The following is a 25,309-nucleotide window of genomic DNA, read 5'->3' on the forward strand; positions in this document are numbered from 1 at the left end:
AGACCTTTAAAGGTCATCCAGTCTAACTGCCCTGCCAAAGGCAGGGATATCATCAATGAGATGGAGTGTCTGAAAGCCCTGTCAAACTTGTCCTTGAATGCTTCCAGGGATGCGGCATCCACCAGCTCTCTGTCCAACCTGTGCCAGTGCTTCATCACCCTCATCAAAAAAACCTTCTTTCTAATCTAAATCAATGCTCTTCCTGGAGGTGCAGGCGTACAGCTGGGAGCTCTTTCTAGAGCAGATGCACATCCTGCCTGCCCTCTCCACAACCATCCTGCTTCTGAAGTAACTTCTGGGCTCTGGGATTCGCAGCCGTCATGCCGCCTTCCTCCACTGGCTTTCTTCCTCCTGCTGCTTGCAATTTCCTTTCCTAGAAAAAGGTTTATGCAAATGTTGGATTTCTCTGTGTGTGTGTGTGTGTTAGGGTCCCCCAGCATAAGCTGGCCAACCTTTTGACTGATTCCAACCACACCTGAAAGAGAAGTGGAGCTTCTGGAAACACAGAATCTGTCGAGCTTTATGGCAAGCAGCGGCTGTATTAGAGAAGACACATGTTGTTAAGTGCCCTGCCGGGCAGAAAGGCAGAGCTCAGCCCTTATCAGCACTGCTTGGCTTCCTTGGCAGTAGATAAGGGGCAGGCAGCTGGCCAGCAGGAGCACACACATCCCTGAACCAGGCACAGCATGTGCTGCTCCAGACAGAAGGCCAACACAAGTAGGTTGGGGGCATAGAAGGGAGATTTGGATGTATCAGGAATCAGCCTTGGAGATAGGAGGAGAGGGAGCCATGAATCTGTTGCAGAGGAGAGGTGAAGGGAATGTCTGACGCAAATCCATATGAAAACTGAGCTTAATTAAATTACTCCTCATAGAAAAAAAAATAAAAATCTCTCTGAATGCAGTGAAACCCCCATAAAGCAAATGCAGTGCTGCCTGAATAGTCTGTATGTGTTTCCAGGCACAACGTGACTGGAACACCTTATCTTTCAAAAACATGATGGCAATCTCTCAGGTGCTCTGCTTTGTCTGCAGAGGGGATCTTCTCCATTTCACTGCACTGTTAATTTCATGACCAGCTTGAATCTCAAACGTTTAGAACTGGCTGAAAATGCTACCAAAAAAAATTAAGCCACATGTCTGCTTCAAGCTGGGAAAATCAAGGCACAGAAGAGGCAAGAGGGGGATTTCTGTGAGTCCACATTCTGTGGAAGGGCTAAATATTGTGAGGTGTCTCACCTTGCTTCTGGGACTACCAGCCCTGTTGCGATGGGACCTGTGCCCAAGACACTGAATCATAACACCTACATCACTGCAGAAACCCTCTCAGTCTAGAAGACAAGCATGACTCTGGAGAGACAAATGCTATGTTAGGGAGATGTGACCTCACATGTAAAGGAAGTGGATTGAAGCAGAGATATATGATATATACTAAAGTATCAAAAAGGCAAAAGAATAAAAAAAAACCAAAAAAACAGAGGATATCCAACAGACCTACAGTAAATCTGGAATTGACCTTCTCACCCCAAAAAAAACCTTAAACTCCCACCTCGTGGCTTCTCACTCGTGGAATCATAGAATGTTAAGGGGTTGGAAGTAACCTTAGAGTTCATCTGACCCCCACTGCCATGTGCAGGCACACCTTCCACAACACAGGTTTCCCCAAGCCCCATCCAACCTGGCTTTGAGCACTTCCAGGGTTGGGGAATCCACAACCTCCTTGGGCAACCTGTCCCAGTGTCTCTCCACCCTGATAGCAAAGAATTTCTTTCTATGATCCAGCCTAAAGATCCCCTCTTTCAATTTCTATCCATTCCTCCCTGTCCTGTCACTGCAGTGAGTGACTCTCACACTGTCCTGTCACTGCAGTGAGTGACTCTCACACAGAGAGTCCCTCTCTGGCTTCTGTGTGGGCCCTTCTGGATAGTGGAAGATGCTGTGAGGTCTCCACAGAAACTTTTCTTTTCCAGGCTGAACAGCCCCAGGGAACCTGCTGGGCATCACTGCGAGAGTGTCTACGGACACAACAGCCACAGGTTTCACAGACGAGTCCCCAAACCCACACTGCCACAACAGGCTCTGATTCCCTCATGGTGACCCTGGGCCCCTGCTGGGGCACAGGAATTTGGTTTCAACCACGGCCTCAACACAAGTGGTTAAAGCTTTGCAGAGACTATTGAAGACAGTAGCTAAAAAAAAAAACCTCCAGCATATGGGGGGAACGCACATGTTAAGAGTTAAGAGTGGGGTAAGAGTTACTGAGTTTGGGGTGCAGGCAGCAGAGGGAGGCTGGGCGGGCTCTGGGGCTGCCTTGTGTCCGTGTCACATCTCAGGACCCCCGCCCTGGAAGTGCTGTGCCATTGCAGACATGGACCTGTGGGCAGTTTGAATCTACTTAGAACCACAAAATCCTTTAGGCTGGAGGAGCCCTCCAAGATCAGTGAGTCCAACTCGGACACCAGCACTGCCAAGGCCACCACTGTCCCATGTCCCCAGGTGCCACATCCTCACGGCTTTTAAATCCCCACAGGGATGGACACTCACCACTGCCCTGGACAACCTGTGCCAGGGCTGGACAGCCCTTTCCATGAAGGAATTTTCCCAATATCCAACCTCAGCTTCACCTGAGGCCGTTTCCTCTGCTCCTGTCCCTGTTCCCTGGGAGCAGAGCCCGACCCCCCCGGCTGTCCCCTCCTGGCAGGAGCTGTGCAGAGCCACGCAGGGGTCCTGAGCCTCCTTTGCTCCAGGCTGAGCCCCTTCCCAGCTCCCTCAGCCTCTCCTGGGGCTCCAGCTCCATTCCCTGCCTGGACACGCTCCAGCCCCTCAGTGTCTCTCTTGTCCTGAGGGCCCAGAGCTGTCCCCAGCACTGGATGCGCCTCAGCAGCGCCAGCACAGGGGGGCGGTCGCTGCCCTGGTCGTGATGCTACACTATTGCCGGTAGAAGGCAGGTGCCACTGCCCACCCGTGCAGACCCCAGCGGGAGTCCAGCGGCAATTCCCGCCGGGAATCGATGCACTCTTTCTCAGCTCCCACCGCGCCCGCCGCGGAAGGATACGGAGCGGGGGCGCCGCATTGCGGCTGCGCTGCTGCACCTCATCCAAACCTCCGACGAGCGCCCAGCCTCCCGCGGCGGGCGCGCGCGCCGTGACTGACAGCCGATCCGACCAATGAGCGCTGCGACCTCGACCCGCCTCCCTTTCGCCTCACGCCTGTTTCTTCCACTCCCCTTCCCTTGTCCTTTTTTTTTAACGCTGCGGGCACTCCATTGGCGATTCTGACTGCCAATCAGACGCTTAGACCAATCGCAGTGCGGCTCCTAAAAGAGAAGATAAGAGAGGCCAATGGGCGGCCTCTCCGCCCAGCGGCAGGGGCGGGGCGGCTCGGGGGGCGGGCCCTCAGAGGAGGTAACGCTGAGGGAAGAGGCGGCGGCCGCACAGCTCTCGGGGAGACGGAGGAGGATAAGGAAGGGGAGAGGAGGAAGAAGGAGGGGAAGGAGCGGTGGCTCTCGGCGGATCCTGGTGGCTCCCGGTAGGTGCTGATGGGTGCCATGCCCAGGGTCCTGCCCCACGGGCAGGGTCGCTCCGCCGGCGCTGCGCGGGCCGTGAGGAACCGTCCGGGCCTGGTCCCGGCGGGGCCGGGGGCGCCTCCCTACGCCCTCGCCCTTTTTGTTGTGGTGGGACGCGGGCTAGGTTATCCCGTTCCCGCCGGCATTACCCCCGGGCTGTGGTGGGAGGGCCGCGCTGTGCCGCCCGTGTGTGTGTGGGTGAGGGGAGGGAGGAATAAAGAAGTTGTGCCGCTCCTTCTCTTCCCCTCTCCCTCCCTCCCTCCCTCCCTCCCTCCGTGCCCGGTGTGTTTTCATTGCAGGGGTCCGCAGAATATCCCGAGCTGGAAGGGACCCGCGAGGATCATCGCGTCCAGCTCTTAGCGCTGCTCAGGACGCCCCTGTGTGCCTCCTGGACGTGCAGTCAGGGTTTAGGTGTGCGAAACTCCGTGGAGTTTTGGAGGAGAAAGTTAAGAGCGGTGTGGGGTGAGGAGTTGTCTTTGGAGCCAGGAGTTTGTGTTTGAGATTGCGAGGCCTCGCCTCACCCTTTTGTCTGTCCCCTCTCCTTGCCTGCAGAGCCGCGGGTGTAAAATGCACGCAGCCCACGTGAGACAGGACTCGAGGTTACTGGTTTTATTCACGCCTTTAATGCTGCAGCAACCTGTGTGTTGTCTGAGGGCAGGGGTAGGTGGGATACTGGGGAGAAATTGCTCCCTGCGAGGGTAGTGAGGTGCTGACACAGGCTGTCCGGAGGAGCTGTGGCAGCTCCATCCCTGGGTGTTGTTTGTAAACAAACGCAGCCTGGTAATGTCTCATGTGTCTCGGTAAGTGCAGGGGGGAAGCTGTGTCGTGATATAAGGGCAAGGGGTTGGTGTTGTTGCTGCAGAGTTGTGGAGTTCCTGTTTGTAGGGGTTTTTTGTTTTTTGGTTTTTTTTTCATTTTGTGGGGAGTGGAGGGGAAGAGAAGTGCAATGCAGCGTGGTCTTTTGGTGTTCACTCTGGGGAAATAGAAGAACGGAAAAAAAGCGTGTGAATGAGTGAAGAGCTCTTGTGATGATTGTGGAGAGCTGTTGAACAGCTGGGATTCAGGCTGCAGGCTGGTCTTGTGTCTCTTTGGTCGTCCGTCAGAGTTTCTGACTGAGAAAAACCCAACACGTGTGCTGTGCTCTTTTCAAACGCTTGTGAGTGGGACAGCATTAGGAAAAAGTTTGTTTGCTGGGTTTACCAAAACAAATGTCTCCAAAACCCTGCAGCCTGTGTGTGTGTTGTGTGTGGAGCTCATGCTGTCACAGTCCAGGGGTACAGAGGGGTTAGATTCCACTGCTGGTGAGAGGTTTATAATAACAGCTTGTTAGGAGGCCGCAGGGAACAGCAGGTTTGTCTTTTCTCAAGTGTTCTGTCTTAGCCTGGAGAGCTGTACTTTCAAACTGATTCATGACATTACTTCCGTGGGGGCTGGCCTCTGCAGTGAGGGACTGATTAGTCCTTGCTCTGTTCTCCAGGCTGGAAAAGAAACACCCTCTGGCTGAGGTGAGAGGCCAGCAGAGCGAGGTTGCTTGTTTAGATTTTCTCATGCTTTGTCGAGGTGTTGGTGCGTGAGTGGGTTGTTTGTGTGCTCCCTCTGAGGCACAGCTTTCAAACTTCTAACGTTTACAAGCTCCGGTGAATTCGGGGGGGGGGATGAGAGTGTGAGTAAAGGAGGTGTTTGTGAAGTCCCTTCCCCCCTTTGCTTAGCACTATCGTGATGAAAGATAACATTAGTTGCAAATGCCTTTAAGAAGTGGAAGGGGAGGGTCTTGTTTGAGGCGGTTTCCACTTGAAGAAGAGTCTGAGCATATGCTGAGCAGCATATTGGGCTGTTGAAAGGAGTAACCTGGCAGCTGATTGTTGTTCTGCAGTTGTGTGGGTCAGATACCCAGACAGTCAACAAAAGGAGTGGAAGTGTTTGAAGATCCAGTTTTCTTTACTGAAGAGGCTGGACATGCGTGATAGAACCTTGGAGAAGAACTCATCGCCTTTCCTGAGGTTCTGTTTACCAGTAAAGAAACAGGACAATTGAAACGATTGAAAAAATGAGGTTAAAGATTTGGTCTCTGAATGGTTTTGTTGTTTCCTTCCACCCAGCAGCTGGATTCACCAACAAAATCAAATACCCTGGAATTGCACAGTGAATCTCCAAATGAAAGGCTCTCCCTGGGTCCTCCTCCATCTTCCTGTTCCACTTGATCTTTCAGAAGTCCTGAGCACCAGTTGATATAATTGAGTTTATTGGAGCTCAAAAAACCCTCCCTGCTACTGAGGGCAACTTTAAAAAACAAACCTTGTTTCCATCTCTCTAATCCCTTTCCCACAAAAGTACTGGGAGAACAGGCTTTGTAGTATGTTCTGGGTAACAATGAATCTGAGCTCTGCTTGAGACTGAAGCAAATTCCTAAGTTTTGTTTGTATAAAGAACAGTACGCAAAGTTTTAATTATTATAAAAAGTATTCCAGAGTTTTCAAATGTATTCAGTGCTGCCTTAATGGTTGTGCATGTAAATGCCCTGTAATTGAAAGCATCCATTTATGGGCCTGACTTGCTAAGTGAGCTGTAAATTCTGCTTTTCAGATTGGATTTAATGACTTTTATCATAAAGCCATAAACTGGTTGTGAACTGTGCCGAGAGGCAAACAATACCTAAGCTTACTTTGCCAAAATATTTGTAATTGTTGATTTGTTAAACTGAATTGCTGCAGGTCATGCGATGGGATTAGGTTTTTGTAATAGAATGGAGAGTACAGGCAGCCCTGTGCTCAATACTCTCTGGGCTAGAAGAAATTTGCTACTGCAGAAAACCTTCCTAAACATTCCTCTCCACTTCCAGCAACAGAAACTCCATTGCAAACAGTAAGCCTTCATTCCAGATGACTTTTTATTCTGGTTATGTGTCTGACAGCCACAGCGTGAAGGAAGACCAAGCAGAGACTGCAAGAGGGGAGCTCCTGACTCTCCCATCAGTTTGGTCTTGAGCTTGGTTTAAAACCCTGGAGCAATTGGAGGTTAACATCAGATACATAACATGATGGAACCCTGCTTGTCAAGGGGGAGGGGGGCTGGCTTGTCTGGGGAAGCTAGGCCTCTGTTGAAAGTGAACTCGCATTAACTAATTGTTAAATGCAATTGTTTGGGCTTTAACAAAGTGGAGGAGCTGCTAAGCCACAAACTGAAACAGGTACCTAGGTAACTGATAGCAGCCCTGTGAATATTCCTGTCAAATTTAGCCCAGGAGTATTTATTTTCTAAAATAATGAAGCTGGCACTTGCCTGTTGCACATGGAAAATTTCAGTTAAAATTAACGAGGTGAGAAGGGCTTTAACTGCTGTGTTTTGGAGTGCTTAGTCACTGCTTTTCTGGGGCTGTTAATGTCCTTTGAGTTTTAAGAAGCAGTACTCTGGTGTTGTTCATAGCACTGAATAAGTGGGAGAATTTTGGGTCTTTGTAGAGACAGGTGGATTGGCCAGCTACAGTTGTGGTAGTTTTCCTCTTCTGCAATTTTAGGAGAGTTGCCAAAATATATTGGGCCCTTCAGTAGTTTAATCACAGGTCAATAAAATTAGCAACTCTTCCTTCTCATGTCTCCTATTGCAGGCAGTTTTAGTGTGCCATGAATGCATATGTTAGATGGAGTGCTGATTTTTTAATAGCAATACACCTTTTCATTACTGCACTGGCTACAATTTGAGGTAGCCCTTGGTAATTGAAGGAAAATCCAGCTTCCCAAGTTTTTTTAAGATCATGATCATGCTTGTTTAGTTCTATATATGAGAAATTTGAGTTTTCTTTTTTGATTCATAAACAAACTTCATGGAGTGAGCGAGATACATGACATGTGAGTAACTGTATTTTCAATGAGTATAGTTTTGTAGAGTTTCAAGATGCATTGCATACTAGAGCATGGTAAACTTAAATATGTGTAAATTGAATGTCTCTGTATTGGCATGTTTCAATTTCTCACTCTAAAGCTGGCCCAGAGGAGGAAATCCCTTTGCTCCTCCTTCCCTCCTAGGTCACAAGCATCATGCCTTGAGCTGCATCAGCCTGTGTCAAAACAGAACCAGGACCTTGATCTTACTGGCCAGAGCTCCTTGGGATGGAAGCCCTCCAGAGCCACCTCCCCACTGGGCTGACTGGTTGAAAACCCAGACTGGAGTCTGAGGGCACTACTCAGTGGGGCTGAACTCTCCTTCCACAGGAAAAACCAAAACAAACCCCAACACCCAAACCCCAGTGAGGGAATACTGCCCTACTCTCTCCTGAGTGTGAATGAATGAGCAGTAAGATTGAGCACCATATCACTTTCTCTGGTGATGGTTCTTCAGAAAGGTATCACAAAACCAGGTGTCTGTTTGTAGGAAATGAAAGAGTTTTCCCTTCTGGAATCTCGAAAGGCAGTTTTTGGAGGAGTGATGGATGCAATAGATGTCCCTTGTCCTTTCCACTGAGTGATTTAAGCTGGAGCGTATTCCGTCTCAAATGTAAAAGACTGACTTTGATTTTGGTTTGAAGCTCATACTGAATTCAGGTGCACATTGTGCGCTTGGTGAAATTGATAAAGAATCTTTTCCAGATTCCAGGATTAATGAAAAAAACATTGCCTTTAAAAAAATTCCAAAAATGGGACTAAAATAGGGAGGAAATGAGCTTGTAGACTTTCTCTCAAATACCACAAATTATTTTCCTCGATCTTCTTTCCTCAGGAGCTTAACTTCTGTCCTCTTTGTTTCAGAAGAGCTCTTGCAAATGAAATTCTTCTAAGCCAGAATACTTCTAGTAAAACCAGGAGAGATCACATTTCTTTATTTCAAGTTTAAGATGAATAACCAGACTGATATGAAATATGTTGCATAAGGCTTTAGAATAAATTAGCCAGAAATCACTTGATATTTTTGGTAGCACCAGTGTGTTTATAGTATGTTCCAGACACTCAGGAAAGGAAAATTTCCCTTGAAGATTTTGGTCTGCTAGCATGCTGCCCTTAAGGTTTTTCTTCATTTTTATGCTTGGTTATTGCTGGGATCATGGGCTTAATATTTAATAATTGTTCCAGAGAGCCACAGTAGAATGGAATAATAGACATGACTCAAACTTTGACTTTAGAAGTTGCCAACTATGACAGTGTTTGACCAACTATAGAAACATGTGTGCATCAGGGAGCAGAGATATGCTGCGGGGGCAGAGATGAAACAAATACCACCAAAGTTAGGCAATTTGTAGCTCTTCCAGTCTTAATCTGTTGGGAGTAACAGCACATGCTCTCTGTGTTCCAGCAATCTAAAGGAACTTTTGTACCTTTCTGGGTAACAGTGAGTACCCCCCTGAGTATCCATAGCTGCAGTTTGAAGGCACAGTCCAGAGATGGAAAGAGCTGGAAGTGGAAGTTTTCTGCTGTGGAGCGCACTGCTGGCTTGGTACTGCTAGTTCAACTGCAGTTGAGCTTGGAAAGGGATCTTGAAAATCTCCCTACAGTTACTCACAGAGTCCCTTAATCTTGGTGTCTTGTAGTGGATGTTGGAAGTAGTACACAGGAAGGAAAAAAGATCAGATTTGGGCCTTGCCATTGGGCCTCAGCAGAAGAGAGCAAAGGGGTCATGGTGCAGAGAGTCAGTGATGGTGAAGCACATCTGAGCTCCTTTTAAAAGCAAAGGCTGTGAGTACTCAGTTTTTTGAGGATGTTGGCTGTAAACTACAAGGGAATCACAAAAAGCACTGCAAGTAAGAGGAGATGTTATCTATTCAGCATGTAGTTAATCTGAGGCCGTTGTAGCAATGTGGAAATGTTTCTTGCAGCGTTGGTAAAGATTGTGTTCTGTGTGTGCATTTGGGGGAAGAACATGCTTTATTTTTTTTTTTTTAGTGGGTGAAGAATGTGTACCAGGCAAAAATCTACAGGAATGTTTTTAGCAAGAGGCAAATGTCAGCAGTGGCAGAGTATGCAATTATTGTTCTTTAAGAGATCAAAACTTCTATTACTGTATCCGTTTGAAGGTAAAAGTTATAATTGGTGAATAGAAATGGGATTTGCTGGTCAAATATTACCTTTAACAGTGACTCTTAAAACCGTTGGTGTAAACAAGGTGTTTCTGGTACCATCTGGGTGGGTACAGTTAGAACCCAATGCAGGTCTAGGGGTCCTTATGTTTATTTGAGCTCCTGTTGATGTTCTGCAGCAGACATGTGCACCCTGCCTTCTATCTCCAGTTCCTCATGAGGTGTAAATTTCTGTCTTTGTGCTTTAAATTATATTGTTGAGGGCTCCAGGATAATATGACCAAAGGGATAAGTGCAAAGGTAACGTGAGGCTGATACAATTTTTTTCTGTGGTCCTTAGATTAGTCCTTTTACAGTGTCTTCAAGTACTTGTAATTAATTTAATGGAAGAAGAAAAGCTTTCAGGCTTGGCCTCTGTCTAGGGGAATATCCCAAACTGTGTGAGCTGTGTTCAGATAGTTTCTTTGTGATGAGAGGCTGAGAGCCCTCTTATTTGAGGGAGGGACGTGATTCAAGTGTGCAGAGTTGTGAAGCTTGCAGACAGGTGAATACAAGTAGTTCTTCATTCTTCAGCAAAGTTTTCACTAGTAGAACAAGAGTGACATTCTGAAGCTAGGAGGGGAATAAATTAAATTACTAAAAGTAGTTCTTTTGACAGTGGACACTTAAATACTAGTTCAGTCTGCCACAAGAGGTTGTGAAGGCATGTTCAAAAGGTGGTTAGATGAATTTGTGGACAGCAAGTTCATAAATTGCTTCTGATGGGAGTAAGTAGCAATGTAGCCTTTAATATTGTTACAGTTTAAATTGCTGAAGGATTATGAGGAGAGCGGACTGCAGAAATCAGCCAGGTTCACATTCTTTCCTTGAGTAGCATGTCCTTTTGCCACATTAGGAGCCATTGGAGCACTAGGCTGGATGCACCATGGCTGCTTTTTCATGGCAAAATCTCCATTTATCCAAATTGCTCATAATTCAGCCCCCTCATGGCTCTCAGTTTGCACTGTCTTCTCTAGGCTTGGAGCAGAGTGCGTTTTTGTCATAAATTAAGCTGGCTGAAACACTCTCGTGTGAGTACTCATCACAATCAGCTCAAGTATTAAACTGAATGAAGTCCCTGTCCTACTTGTGTCACATTCTTTCTGCTCACCCTTGGTAAGATACAGGGTCACTACTGCAATAACTTACTGGAATTCTTTATTGATAACTCCTGGCAAATCACTGACATGGCAAAACAGCAGCTAGAAGGAAGAAGTTAGTTTAAGCCTCCCAGACTCCAAGTCTGCAGCTGTGATGCGTGTTGTATTTTTGTTAAATAGCTGCTAAGCTGCAGAAATCATTGTTAGAAAGGGCTCTTTAAATGTGTCTCTTGGTGTTTTGGGGTTTTTTACAGTTTATTTTCATGGAGGTAACATACCAGTTTGTGCTTTCTGACATCTTCTGTGGAAGCTGTAAGGCAACTGTATAAAATTAAGTGTAGTGTGTGGAGATTTCTGACTAGTTAGGTCTGAGGTTACAGTCATTTGGAAATGTGAAAAGAGATTTTTTTTTAAATTTATTTTCCTCTGGTTATGTCAAAGTAATGTGAGAGTTCAAATGAAATGTATGGAATTTCTAAATTCTTTCATGCTCCAAAATTTTAGTTACTCAATGTGCATTTGAAGCAGAAAGGCAAATCTTTATTAAAGAAACACCAAACCACCAGAGAATACAGAAAATTTTATTTCATTATTAGGGGAGAGAATACTGCAAAATTGAGCACCTCATCACAGGGAGTATTAAAGCTGAAAAATTGGATAAAAGCACTGGGAATGTTTGGAGGGCCTGGAAGAACAGGCTCCAAAAGAGGCTATTTACCACCTTGGTGGTAAATGAGACCTTTCTGAACTCTGTGTTTTATAAGGCTGACAGTCAAAGGCGTATTCTGTGGCACTGAGAGGTGTAAAATGTGAAGCTAAAGGACAGAAAATATTCAGATAAGGATAAGAATTGGTGTGTGGATCAGCAATGATAGTGGTACTTGATTGCCTACATCTGTCAGCACTGAATTTGATATTTAGATATTATACTATCGATTGCTGCTCTTTGAAACAAAGTCTTAAAAGCCAAAGAGGTTGTCTCCTTTAGTTCAGTCTTTCTGAATTTCTTGTGTGTGCCTCTGAAGCACCCAATGCTGGCCTTGCCCAAAGGCTGAAGTATTTTTATAAAGCTCCCAGTGACTGCTGCTCCCTGCTTTAGAAACAGTGTGATTCTTCAAACAGTGGAGGCCGTGCAAGCCTGCCTGTTTAATCTTTGGAGCTGCGTGGTGTACTCATTAGGGGTCTAATGTGTCTCACTGCCAGGCCCTCAAATGGTTCAGAACATATCAGGCTGCTTAATTTGGCTTTGTCAGTAAAATAAATGATTTAAATTAAAGCACATTTCCAGCTATGCAGTCAACACTGGTGCTGCAGTTGAAGTCTGGGGCTGGAGTTCTCTTTCCACACTCCTGTAATTCATCTGACATCACTTGTAGTACATCAGTACCCTGTGTGAGCAGCTTTTTAGCTTGAAAGAGAACCACCTTGGCAAAAACCCCAGAAAAGTGATGGGTTTTTACTCCTACCTAGCTGAATTTTTGTGGAAGAGTATTAGCCCTGGTGCTGAGGTGGTGGTGCCACAGAAGGGAAAGGAAGGAGAACTGGGCTTCCTGTGTCAAAAAGCTGTTGTGTTGGCTTGACTCCTTTTCATACTGGACCTTGAGTGTCTGAGTCAGTGTTTAATTAAAAAATGTTGTCTATTCAGTTCTATTTTTCTTGTTTGCTGTAGCCAGGTCTCCAATGCAATGCTCAGCAAAACTGCAGTTGGAGTTATTGGGGACAATTCAGTAATAATTTAATGTTGGTGGAAGAAGGAAGTTTCTTTATAGTCTTGTGTGAAAATGTATGTTTTATCTTATTACCAGAGCATCTACAGACAAAAAAATGTGCAACAGTTTAAAACTCAGAGCGGGTTGATCTGGATTGGGTAAAAGGAAAAAATTATTGCCTCTGGAGGTGGTTCGGTCCTGGCACAGGTTGCCCACAGCAGCTGTGGCTGCCCCATCCCTGGAAGTGTTGAAGGCCAGGTTGGATGGAGCTCTGAGCAGCCTGGGACAGGGGAAGGTGTCCCTGCCCGTGGCAGTGGATGCAACAAGATGATTTTTAACAGTCCCTTCCAGACCATCCAGTGATTCTGTGTTTTAGGATGGAGTATTTTCAATGGCTTGCATAAAATTATCAGTATTGATCTTGATCCCTGTTAATTAGAACCTCTGCCTCCTTGACGCCAGGAAACTACATTGCTGGCTTCAGTCATATTTTTAGGTGCTCTAAAAAGCTGGTTTATGGAGGTGTAATTTATTTGAAACTGAAATGTAATGGCTACTTAATGTTCTGTTTTGTGGAAGTTGCAAAGTTATGACTTAAATTACCTGTAGAATATAATCTAGTGTTTGTTGACTTGGCCCTCACTGAAACTGCAGAAATGTGACAAGGCATAAATTAGCCATGAGTGCTGTAGCCTGAAGTACCTCGGATCATGCTCTTGTGCAGGTGGGAGGCTTCAGTAAGATGAAGTCGGTATATTTTGGATAGATGTGGGGAGTGTGCCTGTACAGGCTGGAGAGGCACGTAAGCTGCCTTCAAAGCTCAAGTCGAGTAGCCTGAAGGTAGTGTTAGCTTTTAGCTAAAACAAGGTATTTTCAGCTGACTGAACTAACTTACTCAGCTTGGGAATATGGGAACTTTCTGGAGTTCAAATACCCATTTGTTGCCTGGAAATAGGATCGTTTTTGACTTCAAAGCTGTGCTTCCATCCATAGGACCATTAATGTCCTTGAGCAGTTTCTAACAGCTGTCTGCCTGTTGATTTCAGGTATTTTATTTTAATGCCTAAAACCAGCCTAATGGAAGCTGCAAAAGCAAGATGCTTTTTTTCTAAGTGGCTATCATTTCTCTTTTAAATTATTTGAAGTGCATATTGCAGTGAATGCTAAACATAGCTCCAGTTTCAGCATCCTTTTTAATATTTCATTTTGTATTAATATCCTGATCAGGTAGTCACACTGAATGAAAGACTTTTAAAAGTGAAAACAGACAGTTCTACTACCCTGATGACTACAAACTAAGATTTTAACTGTTCCTTTAGTGAATTTTGAAAGAGTTGATTTTAAGGGCTGCCATTTGAGAGGATTTATTATCTCTAGACCATTGAATTTTAGAGGGGAATAGGCTTATTACTAGACTTAGGGAGAATTTGAAATTGGTGTCCCCCCATGGAAAAAAAATTGGTAGTTATTTAAAACATGACAAAATGAGAAAAGGTTTGTGAAATGGCTGGCTGTTGGAAGGTTTCTGTCAAGCCATAATGACTAAATCACCTTCCAAACACAATTTCATCTGCTAAATTAATTTGGAGATGAGCAGAACATGCATATATGTGTATGCAATTTGTCAATCACTTGGGGAAAAGATTAACAAATTACTTAAACCAGCTCATCTAGGTACAAAGCTAGACTCAAGTTACCTTCTGTATTTGCTGAAGTTTGCTTTAGTCAGGGAAGACCTGAGAAAAAAATTTATTTTCTATTCCAATAGTAATCTTGGTCTGTGTTAGCTGTTGAAGAGTGCAGCAAACTTGATCTTTATTGATGAAGTACCTGTGATACAGACTACATCTGAGGTTTTTTTTTTTGTTTGTTTGTTTTTGTTTTTTTTTTTCTTTTTTTGGGATGCAGTATCCTGTGGCATTTGGCAGTGAAAGGATGAAAGGTCCTAAGGCAGACAGGTATTTGTTTCATGTGCAACCTCAGCGCTAACGTGTCTCTTGTTTTGGTTTGTGCTTTTAGGGATCAGGTGGGAATCTCCAGTTCATTGCTTGCTGAGTGTCCTGTCTGGTGAGAGTCATGTCCATATTGCCATTCACTCCACCGGTTGTGAAGAGACTTCTGGGGTGGAAAAAATCCGCTGGTGGCACCGCAGGGGCTGGTGGTGGTGAGCAGAATGGTCAGGAGGAGAAGTGGTGTGAGAAAGCAGTGAAAAGCTTGGTCAAGAAGCTAAAGAAAACAGGACAGCTGGATGAGCTTGAGAAGGCAATTACCACTCAGAATTGCAATACAAAATGTGTGACAATACCAAGGTAAGAGCTATTTTATTTGAAATTGTTACAGCCACTTAGGAAATGACTAAATGGATGCTCAGACCTTCTGTGTACAAATGACTGAAAAACAGTTGCATGCTTTCGATTCTTTAAAATTATTTAAAACCTGTATTGGATTAATATGGTGCTTGCTTATAATGGAATCACTTGCTTTGTGAAGTCACGATTTAGTTACATTTCAGTTTTCATTGATATGTAGGATCCCGGTTTTGTGTATTCGAATGACATTTAACACTGCTCTTAGTTTGTAGCACTGCCTCATGCTTTTATTTAATAACCCTGTCTGTACCTGGGGAGGGGGGCATGCTTGAGCCAACACTCTTACTTGAAAAAATACCAAAAGACTAGTTTTTCCTTGGTCAACACTTCAGTAATCTAATTACTTTCAGTTGTATCTGCTAGTTTAAATGGTACAAGCTGCCTCCATTCTCCCTTTTGAAGGGAAATTTTATCTTTGGAGGCAGGTTGTCTGAAGACCAGTTTATTTACTGTAATTATTGTTATTGTTTAATGAAAACAGTTTTTGCTTAATAATCTGGGGTATTTCTAGAATTGCTCTTCTGATATGTGTAAAGATTTAGATGAACAACTTGCATTCTACCCCTTTGACTTTCCCAGCGTAATTCATAGCAACTGCTGTGCGAGAGCAAGGGTTATGTTTGTAAGTATAATGCAGTCTGCTCTTGATTCATGTTGCACTGAAATCCCACTGGGGGGCCTGGGCAGGCTCATTGTGTGTGACAGAAGCATCAAATCACTTCACAGGTGTGTTTTTCCCTGGAAAAGTTAGAGGGTTTCACTTTTCTGAGCACTTAAGTCACTTGACACTAAAATTATTTATAGGGGAGAGGAACTACATCTGGTTTATGATCTTCATTTCTGGATAAGTGCGTTCATCCTAGCTACTTCTAAACTTTGTATTAATCATAGCGCAAGCTAGATTTGACTGGTGTCACTAATGATTCCATGTATCAAATGTGTTGTAGCTGTTATCTGATAATGGTTTCAGCATTCTGTTTTCGATTTGACACAGCTGTCTGGGAAAGTCATGAGTATACCCTGAATAAATGTCTATTTTAATTCTTATTTTCCTCTTTTCTCTTCACATTTTGTTTCTAATGCTGCCCTCTGCTTGTATTTTCTTCCCTAGAATATACCCAAAAATTTCTGGTTTTCCCTTTTGCTTTCTTCCTTTTGCCAGATGGAAACAATAGATTAAAAAATATTAGCGCTTTCTTGTCCTAGTGTATTATCAGCAGACTAAGATTGGAACCTGTAAGGTTTTATATTTCTTGAGATGACTCTGTGTATTTAGTGAGTCTTTACTGAGACTGAGATGAGGTGCTTAATTGGAAGTTGTTTCATATGACACACGTTAAACACACTTGATATAAAAATGTGTACCTAGGTTCTGGAACTCTTGGATTTTATAGACCCCCCCTGCAGGGAGACTGCAGCAGTAGATATTGCTGTTTCAGAAAAATAGATGTCTACAATGAATTTTGTTAGAAGATACAAACAGTATTCTAATACATCATTATTTTTGAGTAGACTAATCTACTCGTAGAATATGCTTTCATGACCTTTTGTGCTAAAGTAGACATAATAAATAATTCTTTAAAATGGAATAGAGATATTCTGTGACCAGCAGTTCTTGCTGTTCTCTGTCCTCCACTCAGCTGTAAAAAGAACTGGACCTGGATTTTACTCCTATTGAGTACCTTAGGAGTAAGCCAGGAAGAGTTCTTCAGTTGGTGTTGGCTATTATACAGGGTTTAATTTTAAATTAAAAAAATTTTTGGCACTAAGGGGCAGGGTGATATCAGGGCTGCCAGCGGTGCCATACAGAATTTTTTAATTTCATAGCTGGGTTCTGTATTGTTGATAACGCTTCACTTTGACAGCAGTAGTTGGAGTTCCCAAGAAATAATGAATGTCAACTCAGTTCTCTAATGACTTCTTGGAGATTCTGTTCTTGGATTTAGTAAGTTAATGAAACCACTGCTTGAGACCCACTTTAATGAATGTCTTAAAGATCTGCAGATCAGCAGGGATAAATAATAAAATGCTGAATTTGAAACTTTTTTCCTTACTAGTCAGCAGGAAGTTTGTGGTGCCAAGCTGCTGAGATGCAGTTCTGATGTGACAGCTGGGCTAGCTTTCCAATGTTGTTCTGCTCAGGGAGGGTTTTTGTGCGTGTTGGTTTTTTTAGCTAGCTTTAGTTTTACTTACTACTTTTTAATTTGGCGTAGGTATCGGTAACTGCCGTGGGATGCTTCAGCTTGTCACTGTTGCATTATTCCCTAAAAAAAGTTTCAGTTGCAATTTCACAAGTTTCTGGTCCCCTGGGAGATTTCCAGAGGGTTTGATACAGTGTTTAACTCTGGTATACTTTTCATCATTGAAACCTAAAGCGTCCAAACTCCCACAGACTTTTCACGAAACTGAGTAGCAGCTTGAACAAAAGTTGTATTAAATCACCTACTCAGAAATCTGCGTTTCTTACTGTGTCATTGATAATCGTGCTGAATCAGGTTTATTCTGCTCCTGTGCTGTTTGTCAAGGTGACTGCACACTAAGGGAGGCTGATCCTGTGTGTACTACACTAAAGCTGCTCATGTGGTAATTAACACAACTTCTTACGAGACTAATGGAGGTTCTGAGAAAGCAGAAGCAAACAGATGGAGTGGGTGTTGGCATTGCACAGCAGGACTGCTTAGCTCTTCATAAGTGGGTCAGTAATCTAGAGCAGAGGCTAAATAAGTACAGAAGTCCTTTTGACACTAGCCCTCTAAGTAATTTGTAGTTATCTTGCTGAATCCTCCCAGCAAGCCAGTGGGATTCTAATCACATAATCCTTGTGTATTCTGAAACTAAACGTTGGCACGTGAGTTCACTTTTCTAAAATACATAATGAATTTGGTGGCATTTAAGAACTTGTCTTCATCCTCTCTCATGCAGTTTTGACATGGGCAGAAGATGCAGTCAGTGGAGAAGCAGTGTGAGCATCCTTCTTCTAATGGAGCAGTTTCTTCCTTCCTAGCCTGGATTATTCTTTTGAATCTCAGAATCCTAGATTAGTTTGGGTTGAAGGGAACCTTAAAGATTATCTAGCTCCAACTCCCCTGCCATGGCCATGTGCAGAAGCATCTTCCACTAGACCTGGTTCCTCAAAACCCAGTCCATAAATGCTTTGTAACTAGTGGTGGCTGAAATCCAAGCATTTAACAAACCAAATCCACGCATTTAACAACCATGTAGTGAATAATCAGCTGGCATATTGATAGTCTTATCTTTCTCATTTAAAAAGTTTTTTCAGTGGTAACAGCACAGAAAATTGGAATCCAAAGTATGAAAACACAACTAGTTTCAGCATCCCAGTATTTTGATGTGATCAGCTGAGTCATTTTTCTGTCTTAAAAAGAGAAAATATATGCTTCGTGCCTTATTTGCGCTTCTTTTAAATGGAACCAAAAAGCAGTTGCTTTTGTAAAGCACCTTATAATGTACAACTAGTAAAAAGAGTTTGGTTGGATCAGGTTTGGGATAATATTGGCCCGGACTGTTGTAATTCCTTTATTTTTAAAATTGGAAATAAATTTTAAAAAAACCAAAGCCTAAGGGAAGGGAAGCATTGAATCTGAGCAAATTTTTGTTGACATTAATAGCAGTAGTCGTATTACAGTTATAATATATAGTTGCTTTTGATGCTGTATGTGGAACTGTAGTTAACACTTGAATCTCAGTTTTAATTGGGGGCCTTAGTTCTTGCAGAGGAGGTAAATTTTACTGCTGCTTTATATTAAATTGCATCACAAAAGTAGAGCAATGTTGAAAGTTGATGGAAAGCCCTCTGACAGACTTTTGGCTGAAGTGAGGTTTAAATGCCCAGCTTTCTGAAACAGCAGCTCAGAGACTTTCTGCTGGGGTGCTGATATCCTGCAGGTGCCTCAGAGTCCCAGGTGAAATGCAGCAGTTGCTTCCAGAGCAGAGCAAGGGCTAATACTCGTGTCAGGCTCTTGCTTTTCAGCCTGCCTTGCCATTGGAGTTTTAGTATTACCTGGTCTTACATGTGCTTTCTGTCCCTCTTGTTTAACATGAGGAGAGCTTCTCTGTGCCATGGTTTTTAGAAGCTTATTTTTGCTTGTTTTTTTACAGCTTCCCAATTTTGACTTAGAGATAAGAGTAAGAATGTAGATGATCTATGGAATTTGCAGTCCATAGTTAGCTTTCTAAAGCACCTGGCTTCTGCTTCCAATATGAGCTGGATTCTGAATTTTTCTACCATTCAGAATCAAAGAGAAAACCCTCCAATGGGTTCCATGGTTTTGGGAATGTGGAAGATAGTGAGGGAGTGTTGGGAATGTGAAGCAGACAGTTACGAATGAGATGATTGGTTGGAATTACTGTTCAACTTCATTAATGTTGATGGTGCTTTGAGTTTTTTAGGAGGAAGTAGTAATATTTCAAATAATTTAAAGCCATACTTGCATGGCTTTCACTTCATCCTATAGTTAAGGCTGGTAAATTTTTTAACTGCTCCCATGGAATTGGTCACACTCAGATTGTTCTGGGGAAATAAGGTGTTTTTTAAGCATTGCATTCAGAATACCTTTCTGATATTCTTTCCTAAAAATGTAAAAACACAGTAGCATGCATTGATTGCATCTGAAGGCAGTAGTGTTTTTGGGTTTGGCTGTTGTTTGGTTAGGGCTTTTTTTGTGAAATAAATATCCATGTGACTTCTGAGCCTGAAAGACTGCTCTTGATGCTGAAGAGTGAATGATGGTATTGACACAACTTCTTTTAGGCTTGCCTAAAGTATCCAGGAAATAAATCCAGTATATCTTAATTTTGCTGTATTTCTAATGTACTCTGCAATGCTTCAATACTTAAAACTGCAGAATCTGATGAAAATTTGTCAAACGCATGCAAACAAGGCCATTTGACTCGATTAAAATCCTTTGAAGAAACTATGTTTTTCTGTTATATAAATGTTATTCCTTTGGTTGCTTGCCCCGCAGCCCTTTCCTCATTCCCTGCTGTGAATAAGACAAGGGGCCTAGGCACGGCTTATGGCACCTGTTAAAATTGTTTTCTGGAGGCTGGCTTTCTTTATTAGTTACTCTGAGCCTCTGAACATGGAACTTAGGGGTGCAGATCACAGTGTCTACAGAAGAGTTAACAGCAGGAGTACACTGGGCAAAGAAATACCCTGCTCAAAGATAAACTGGCTTGGAACTGCTGTTTGAAAGCAAATCTTTTAAAATTATGCTTTTTTGATGCCTTTTTCTTCACATAACTGAGTAAAAAGTAAATTTAGGTGTAAAGAGCAAAGTTTTTATTGAAAAAAACAAACCTTCTCCCAGTTAGCATGTTTTCTTGAATTTCTTGGGGATATTTGTCAGGAAAGTGATCACGTAGCTGCGTGCAGTAACCCAGTTTTAGGAATGCTTTTGATCACTAATAGAGCAGAGTTGTCAAGCTTCTAGAATAGATTGTTTTCAGGCTTTAATATCTTTCCCCAAAATAGGTTACTTCAGAGGAGGGCAGTGCAGGTACTCCTTTGTTTCCTCTCAGGTTAAAGCCATGGGTGATTTCAGCAGTTAAACTGGGGAGCAGGGAAAGTTTCTCTGGGAACTGTTCTAGGAGAGTTCCCAACATCTGCTGAGCTATGAGCAAGTTAGTGAACAGGAGAGTGGAAGGCACTTGGGTTGGCATAGTAGAGCCTAAAAGAACATTGCAATCCAGACAGAGGTGAAGTCTGTTTTCCCAGAAAGAAAATTTGGCACTTTCTGAGGGTTTGTAGCAGAGATGGGATCATTCACTATTCAAGCTGGGGATGGACAGTTATTCTTAATCATAGTTTAATATATAAAAAATGTCCTCAAACCATGTAATGTTTCTCAGTCTGGACGTGTTCAGTTGGGTTTAGATGAAAATGCATGAAAACTATAGTTGAACATCTTTCAAAAATATGCATAGATATTTTAGACAATGCTTCAAAGTTTTCACTAAAATACTATTTTTATTGCTGAGATTACAGGAATAATATGCTTGCAAATAATTTGTTGATAAACTGTGACTCCCTTTTCTCATGACAGGATTATTGAGGATGAAGCAGACCCCCCTCTGTTTTTCTCCTGTTGGAATTTCAATAAAAACATTCTTTAGAACAAAGCCAAAGAAATCTTTTCTGAAAGTATGGCAAGAAACAGCTGGGATTTTGGGGGATATTGGCCAAGATTAGCTTCATAATCTTGTGTTTTTCCTTATGATATCTGGTGTTGTGAATACTTCAGATGAGTTCACTAGAAAGGTGTAGCAGGAGGATCAAACTGCCCTTATTCTGCATTCCCATAATTATGGTGGAACTTAAATATTGTTCTCTGTAAAAGAACTAAAGGATGTGGTTATAGACAAAAGGATGCTGTCCCAATTATGTAAAATGACCTGTTCAAACTCAGGGCTGCAAAACACCTTTAGGTGTTGCATGGGCATACAGTGGGAAATAAAAATTCACATGAGGATTGACTTCAATGCTCCCCGAAACCTAATGTCTAAACTAGACTTTAGCAACTAATATGGCAATGTTGGTAGTGTTATCATGTTAAATACTGTTATTCCTTCTTTTATTAACCCTTTCAATATAATTCCCGCATTACAGTCTAAAAGCAAATTTTGTTTTCTCCTATTTTATTAATGATGTTGCAATATTTCATATGTGGAGTAGGACGCAGGATGGATATGAGCACAATGTAATGCTTTCTTTTGTCTGATGGCTTTGTTTTCTTCTACTGCCACCTCCTACTGGAATAGTTTCTCTTCAGGGATACCTTAGAGCTTCTTTCGATACCTTAAACGAGCCTCAAGAAAGGGACTTTGGACAGGGGCCTGGAGTGACAGGACACAGGGAATGGCTTCCCACTGCCAGAGGGGAGGGTTTGATGTGATATTGAGGAGGAATTGCTGGCTATGAGAGTGTGCAGGCCCTGGCACAGGGTGCCCAGAGAAGCTGTGGCTGCCCTTGGATTCCTGGCAGTGTCCAAGGGCAGGTTGGACAGGGCTTGGAGCAACCTGGGATAGTGGAAGGTGTTCCTGCCCATGGCAGAGGGTGGAATGGGATGAACTTCTTACTGAAATTAAGAATAGCAATTGTGTTCAAGTGTAATTGAGTGAGGTTTAATTACAGATACTAAAACATAACTGTTAACTTGTTTTGTGGCACAGCTGTGGCTGGTGGTGAGGACTGAATTGCTGTAGCTGAGGTTAAGCTTTAGTGTAGGCACAGCTCAGGTTACAGCCTCTTACAATGATGTCATCCTGAAAAAGGAAGTCTTAGAGTATTAAACAAAGATACTTAGGGCTGCCAGTTTTAAGCTCGTGCAATTCAGGAAGCCATGTGACTTACCCACATAATTTGTTAGAGGTGGTGTGCCAAGCAGAGAGTATTGGCATGTCATTTGAGCTAGGTCAGTGTGTAAAAATACAAATGTGAGAAATACTTAGCAAGTAGCAAAATGCTGTATAGTTTAAAGGAGCTTGTCTCTCGAGTCAGAAGGAAGAGATGTTGAATTTTGAGGATTACATTGTATACTAACTGGAATTCTGGATAAAGGCTGGGGGAATGTGGATTCGGGCCTTGGATTTCCTGCCTTTTCCCAGGTAACCTAAGTTTCTAATTTGCTGTTACTTTTCTGTCAATGAATGGAGATATATATTTTTAAGGATTTTAATAATGCCACCTTCACTGCTATAAGGCATATTAATTGTTTAGAGAGTAAGCTTAAAGTATTTTTTGCTGTTGGAGTATCAGTGAGGTGAAAGCAAATTTGGGGGTGAGAATGTGAGTGGTTAGGATTTGTGAAAGTTCTTTAAGTTGATGCTCCTCTTCATTAGGATTGCCTTACTGGTAAAAAGCAGGAAAAGTCTGAATCAAAAATAAGTGTTAAAGTAAGTGTTAAAGCTTCCTTGATTTTTTTTTTTTTAATTTTGGTGGTTTTTTTAAATTTTTGATATGCAGTTAATTGTCAGGTTAACAACTGATGCTGAGGCTGCTTGTGTTTACTTTAGCAACTTACCTGCACAGTAGGTTCTGGTAGAAAGCTCTGACTAGGAAGGCTAATACCTGCATCTTGACTGTTCATGCTGCCATTAAGGAGACGTATTAGTCACTCAAAAAAAATACATTGACTGTTCTTTATTGTCAATACTGACCCCAAAATTATCTCATAAATAGTTATTTTTTCTCCAATAAAGGAATCAGTCCTTATCCAGTCCATGCTAAACTATTTCCTGTCTTGCTGTGGTAACTTATGCCTTTATAGCTGGCCAGCTATTCAGTATGGTGAAGATTCCTCTCCTCGTTATATTCTTCTGTAGCAGTCAGCCATTTTAGTTTTCTGGGTACTGTAACAAAACACCTGAGTGCTGTTTTTACTAGTGTGAATGTTTTATGACAACCCACCCAGTTTTGTATGAGAAACTTCCCAAATATGTCGCTGAGGCTGTTAGGCTAGGAGGAATTTATAGGCTAAACAAGATACTACAGTTCCTTTACTGCTGCAGCTTTGAACACAAATAGCTGGTTAATAGGCTCCCTACTGATTTAATCCCACTTGTAATGTACACCTGCTAATTTAATAAAAGTCATTTCCCATGTCTTGTTTACTGCTTGGGTTTTTTTTCCCCTACTCTGACTCAGTTGCACTGCTGATTGGTGGAAAGCTTCTAAAATTTACTGTGTACAATGCTGTAGTCTCATCATGAACAGCTTTCTTTGGCTTCTGTCATGTTGCATTGTTTGAAGCCGACTGGCAGGATACAAGAGAACAATCGGGAGCTGGAGTAAGTTCACATCTCGCTGCATATGCTTTAAAATTGGCAGAAGAACAATGAGGTTGGGGAAATCCCCTCGAACAAGTGCTGCACAGTAATCTGACTTCAGCATTTGTGCAGAAAAGATCCTCCAAACTGTGACTTTTCATTACAAAATGTACAAGCAAGTCTTAGAACTAGAGTTGAGAATTTTCACTTAGAATCTTCACTCATAATTGTAGGTAAACAGGCCCCTTTTTCAGTGCTTGGTTTGTTCTTTTCTTGAGTGCTGAGTAGAGAAAAGCCTGGTGTAAGTGAAGCACACTCAGTTTAGCTTAAATGCAGAATTTCAAAGTTACTGTTTGGTTCAGTTAGTGAGTTGCCTCCCAGAACTGGTCTTTACTTCCCCTTAGTTTTGTGGAAGGCTTCAGGTTGAGTTCCTCTGATGCCTGAAATAATTTCAACTTGTGCTGTAGTTTTGAAGGTTTGAACATGAAGAAAGGCTTATACAAATATGGTATGGAATCTTGCAGCTTTGTGGCACAGAAAGTTGTGTTTGAAATGGTTTTTGACTCAGGTGTTTGGCTGGAAAAGCCTTGTCTCTAACAGACTACTCAAATGTTCATCTCATGGGCTCTAACTACATTTTTCAGGAGAGGCTTCTGAACCTTGCAGTGTTTGCATAACCTGCAGCAGCACAGCCTCCAGTCACCCAAGCTCACTGATAATTCTTTACTCTCTTTATGTCATAAATAGCCATTTCTGCTACAGTGGGGGGAACTTGAATATAAACTGAACAGTTGTACCAGGGAAAGGAATTCACATGTGTCCATAACCCTGAATTCCACAAAGCCAAGAACAAAAATGCTTTTTTTGTGTTTTAATTTTGAATGTTCTGTTTGTCTTGTAGCTGTCTTGCCATGTAGCTGTCTTGCAGATTGATGCCTTGTCTAAACACACTTAGTACCCAAAAATTTGCTGTCCACTGTTTGTCTCAATTTGATGAATATAGGAGGAAAACAGAAGGGCTCTACCTAGTGCAAGCTGCATTAATGGCAGTCATTAAAAAAATTCTGTCATTCTGTTTGCTGATGGGAAGACATTTTTACTGGAGTTGAGTGCCGAGTTTTTGTTGATCCTCTGGGAGCCCCGCAATGTTTTGGCCAACAACCACAGACATTCCAAGAAGGATTTAAGCAGCTTCCCTTCCAGCAAAATCCATGTATTTGTTAACTTAAACGTTAGTGTTCCTTGAGCCTTTGAAGCTCTCATCTTTTTGGCTGCCATAGGACAGAGAGAGCCACCTCAGCAGAGGGCAGGTGGTGCTAGATCAGGGCTGACTTCTGGTAGGTGGAGTGAGGAAAAGAAACTGTTGGATGTCCTGGGAAAGTGCTTTACCTGTTAAGCAATTGGATGTGAGGCAAGAGCACTTGTGGGCACAGTCTTCAGATGCGTGTTGTGGGTGTGGATCATGAGCAAGATGTCGAAGACTTCAGGACTTGGCCAAGGTCTTAACATGTCCTTTCTGCCTAAGCTCTAGTCAGCAAAGCTCAGGAAGTAACTTTGGTTCTTACTCTAGAGATTTCTCCTGCATATTCCAACTTTCTGATGACGGTATCTGCTGCAGGGTTCCATGTTCTCTTCTGGGCCTGAGGAGAGTAGAGGCTTGTAGTCAGGCACCTTGGCTATTACCTTCTTGATTGTGTCTTACAAAATGCATACAAAGTAATGCAATATCTAAGCAAA

The 25,309-nt window shown here is 42.8% G+C and overlaps 1 protein-coding gene across 5 annotated transcripts in view; it reads left to right on the forward strand.

Moving 5' to 3' along the window:
• The first annotated feature begins 3,392 nt into the window (after positions 1–3,392).
• Positions 3,393–25,309, forward strand: part of SMAD2 (SMAD family member 2) — a 50,025-nt gene continuing 28,108 nt past the window's right edge. For 3 of the 5 annotated variants that reach the window (XM_038124181.1, XM_038124185.1, XM_038124182.1), the window contains exons 1-2: positions 3,393–3,527; positions 14,436–14,725. In XM_038124181.1, coding sequence (XP_037980109.1) covers positions 14,493–14,725 — 233 coding nt within the window. In that variant the 5' untranslated portion in view covers positions 3,393–3,527; positions 14,436–14,492. Of the gene's footprint in view, positions 3,528–14,435; positions 14,726–21,622; positions 22,412–25,309 lie in introns of those variants that run through there. The other 2 variants (XM_038124186.1, XM_038124184.1) reach the window with 2 other exon arrangements.

Source organism: Motacilla alba, chromosome Z, assembly GCF_015832195.1.
Source record: "Motacilla alba alba isolate MOTALB_02 chromosome Z, Motacilla_alba_V1.0_pri, whole genome shotgun sequence".
Lineage (NCBI taxonomy): Eukaryota > Metazoa > Chordata > Aves > Passeriformes > Motacillidae > Motacilla > Motacilla alba.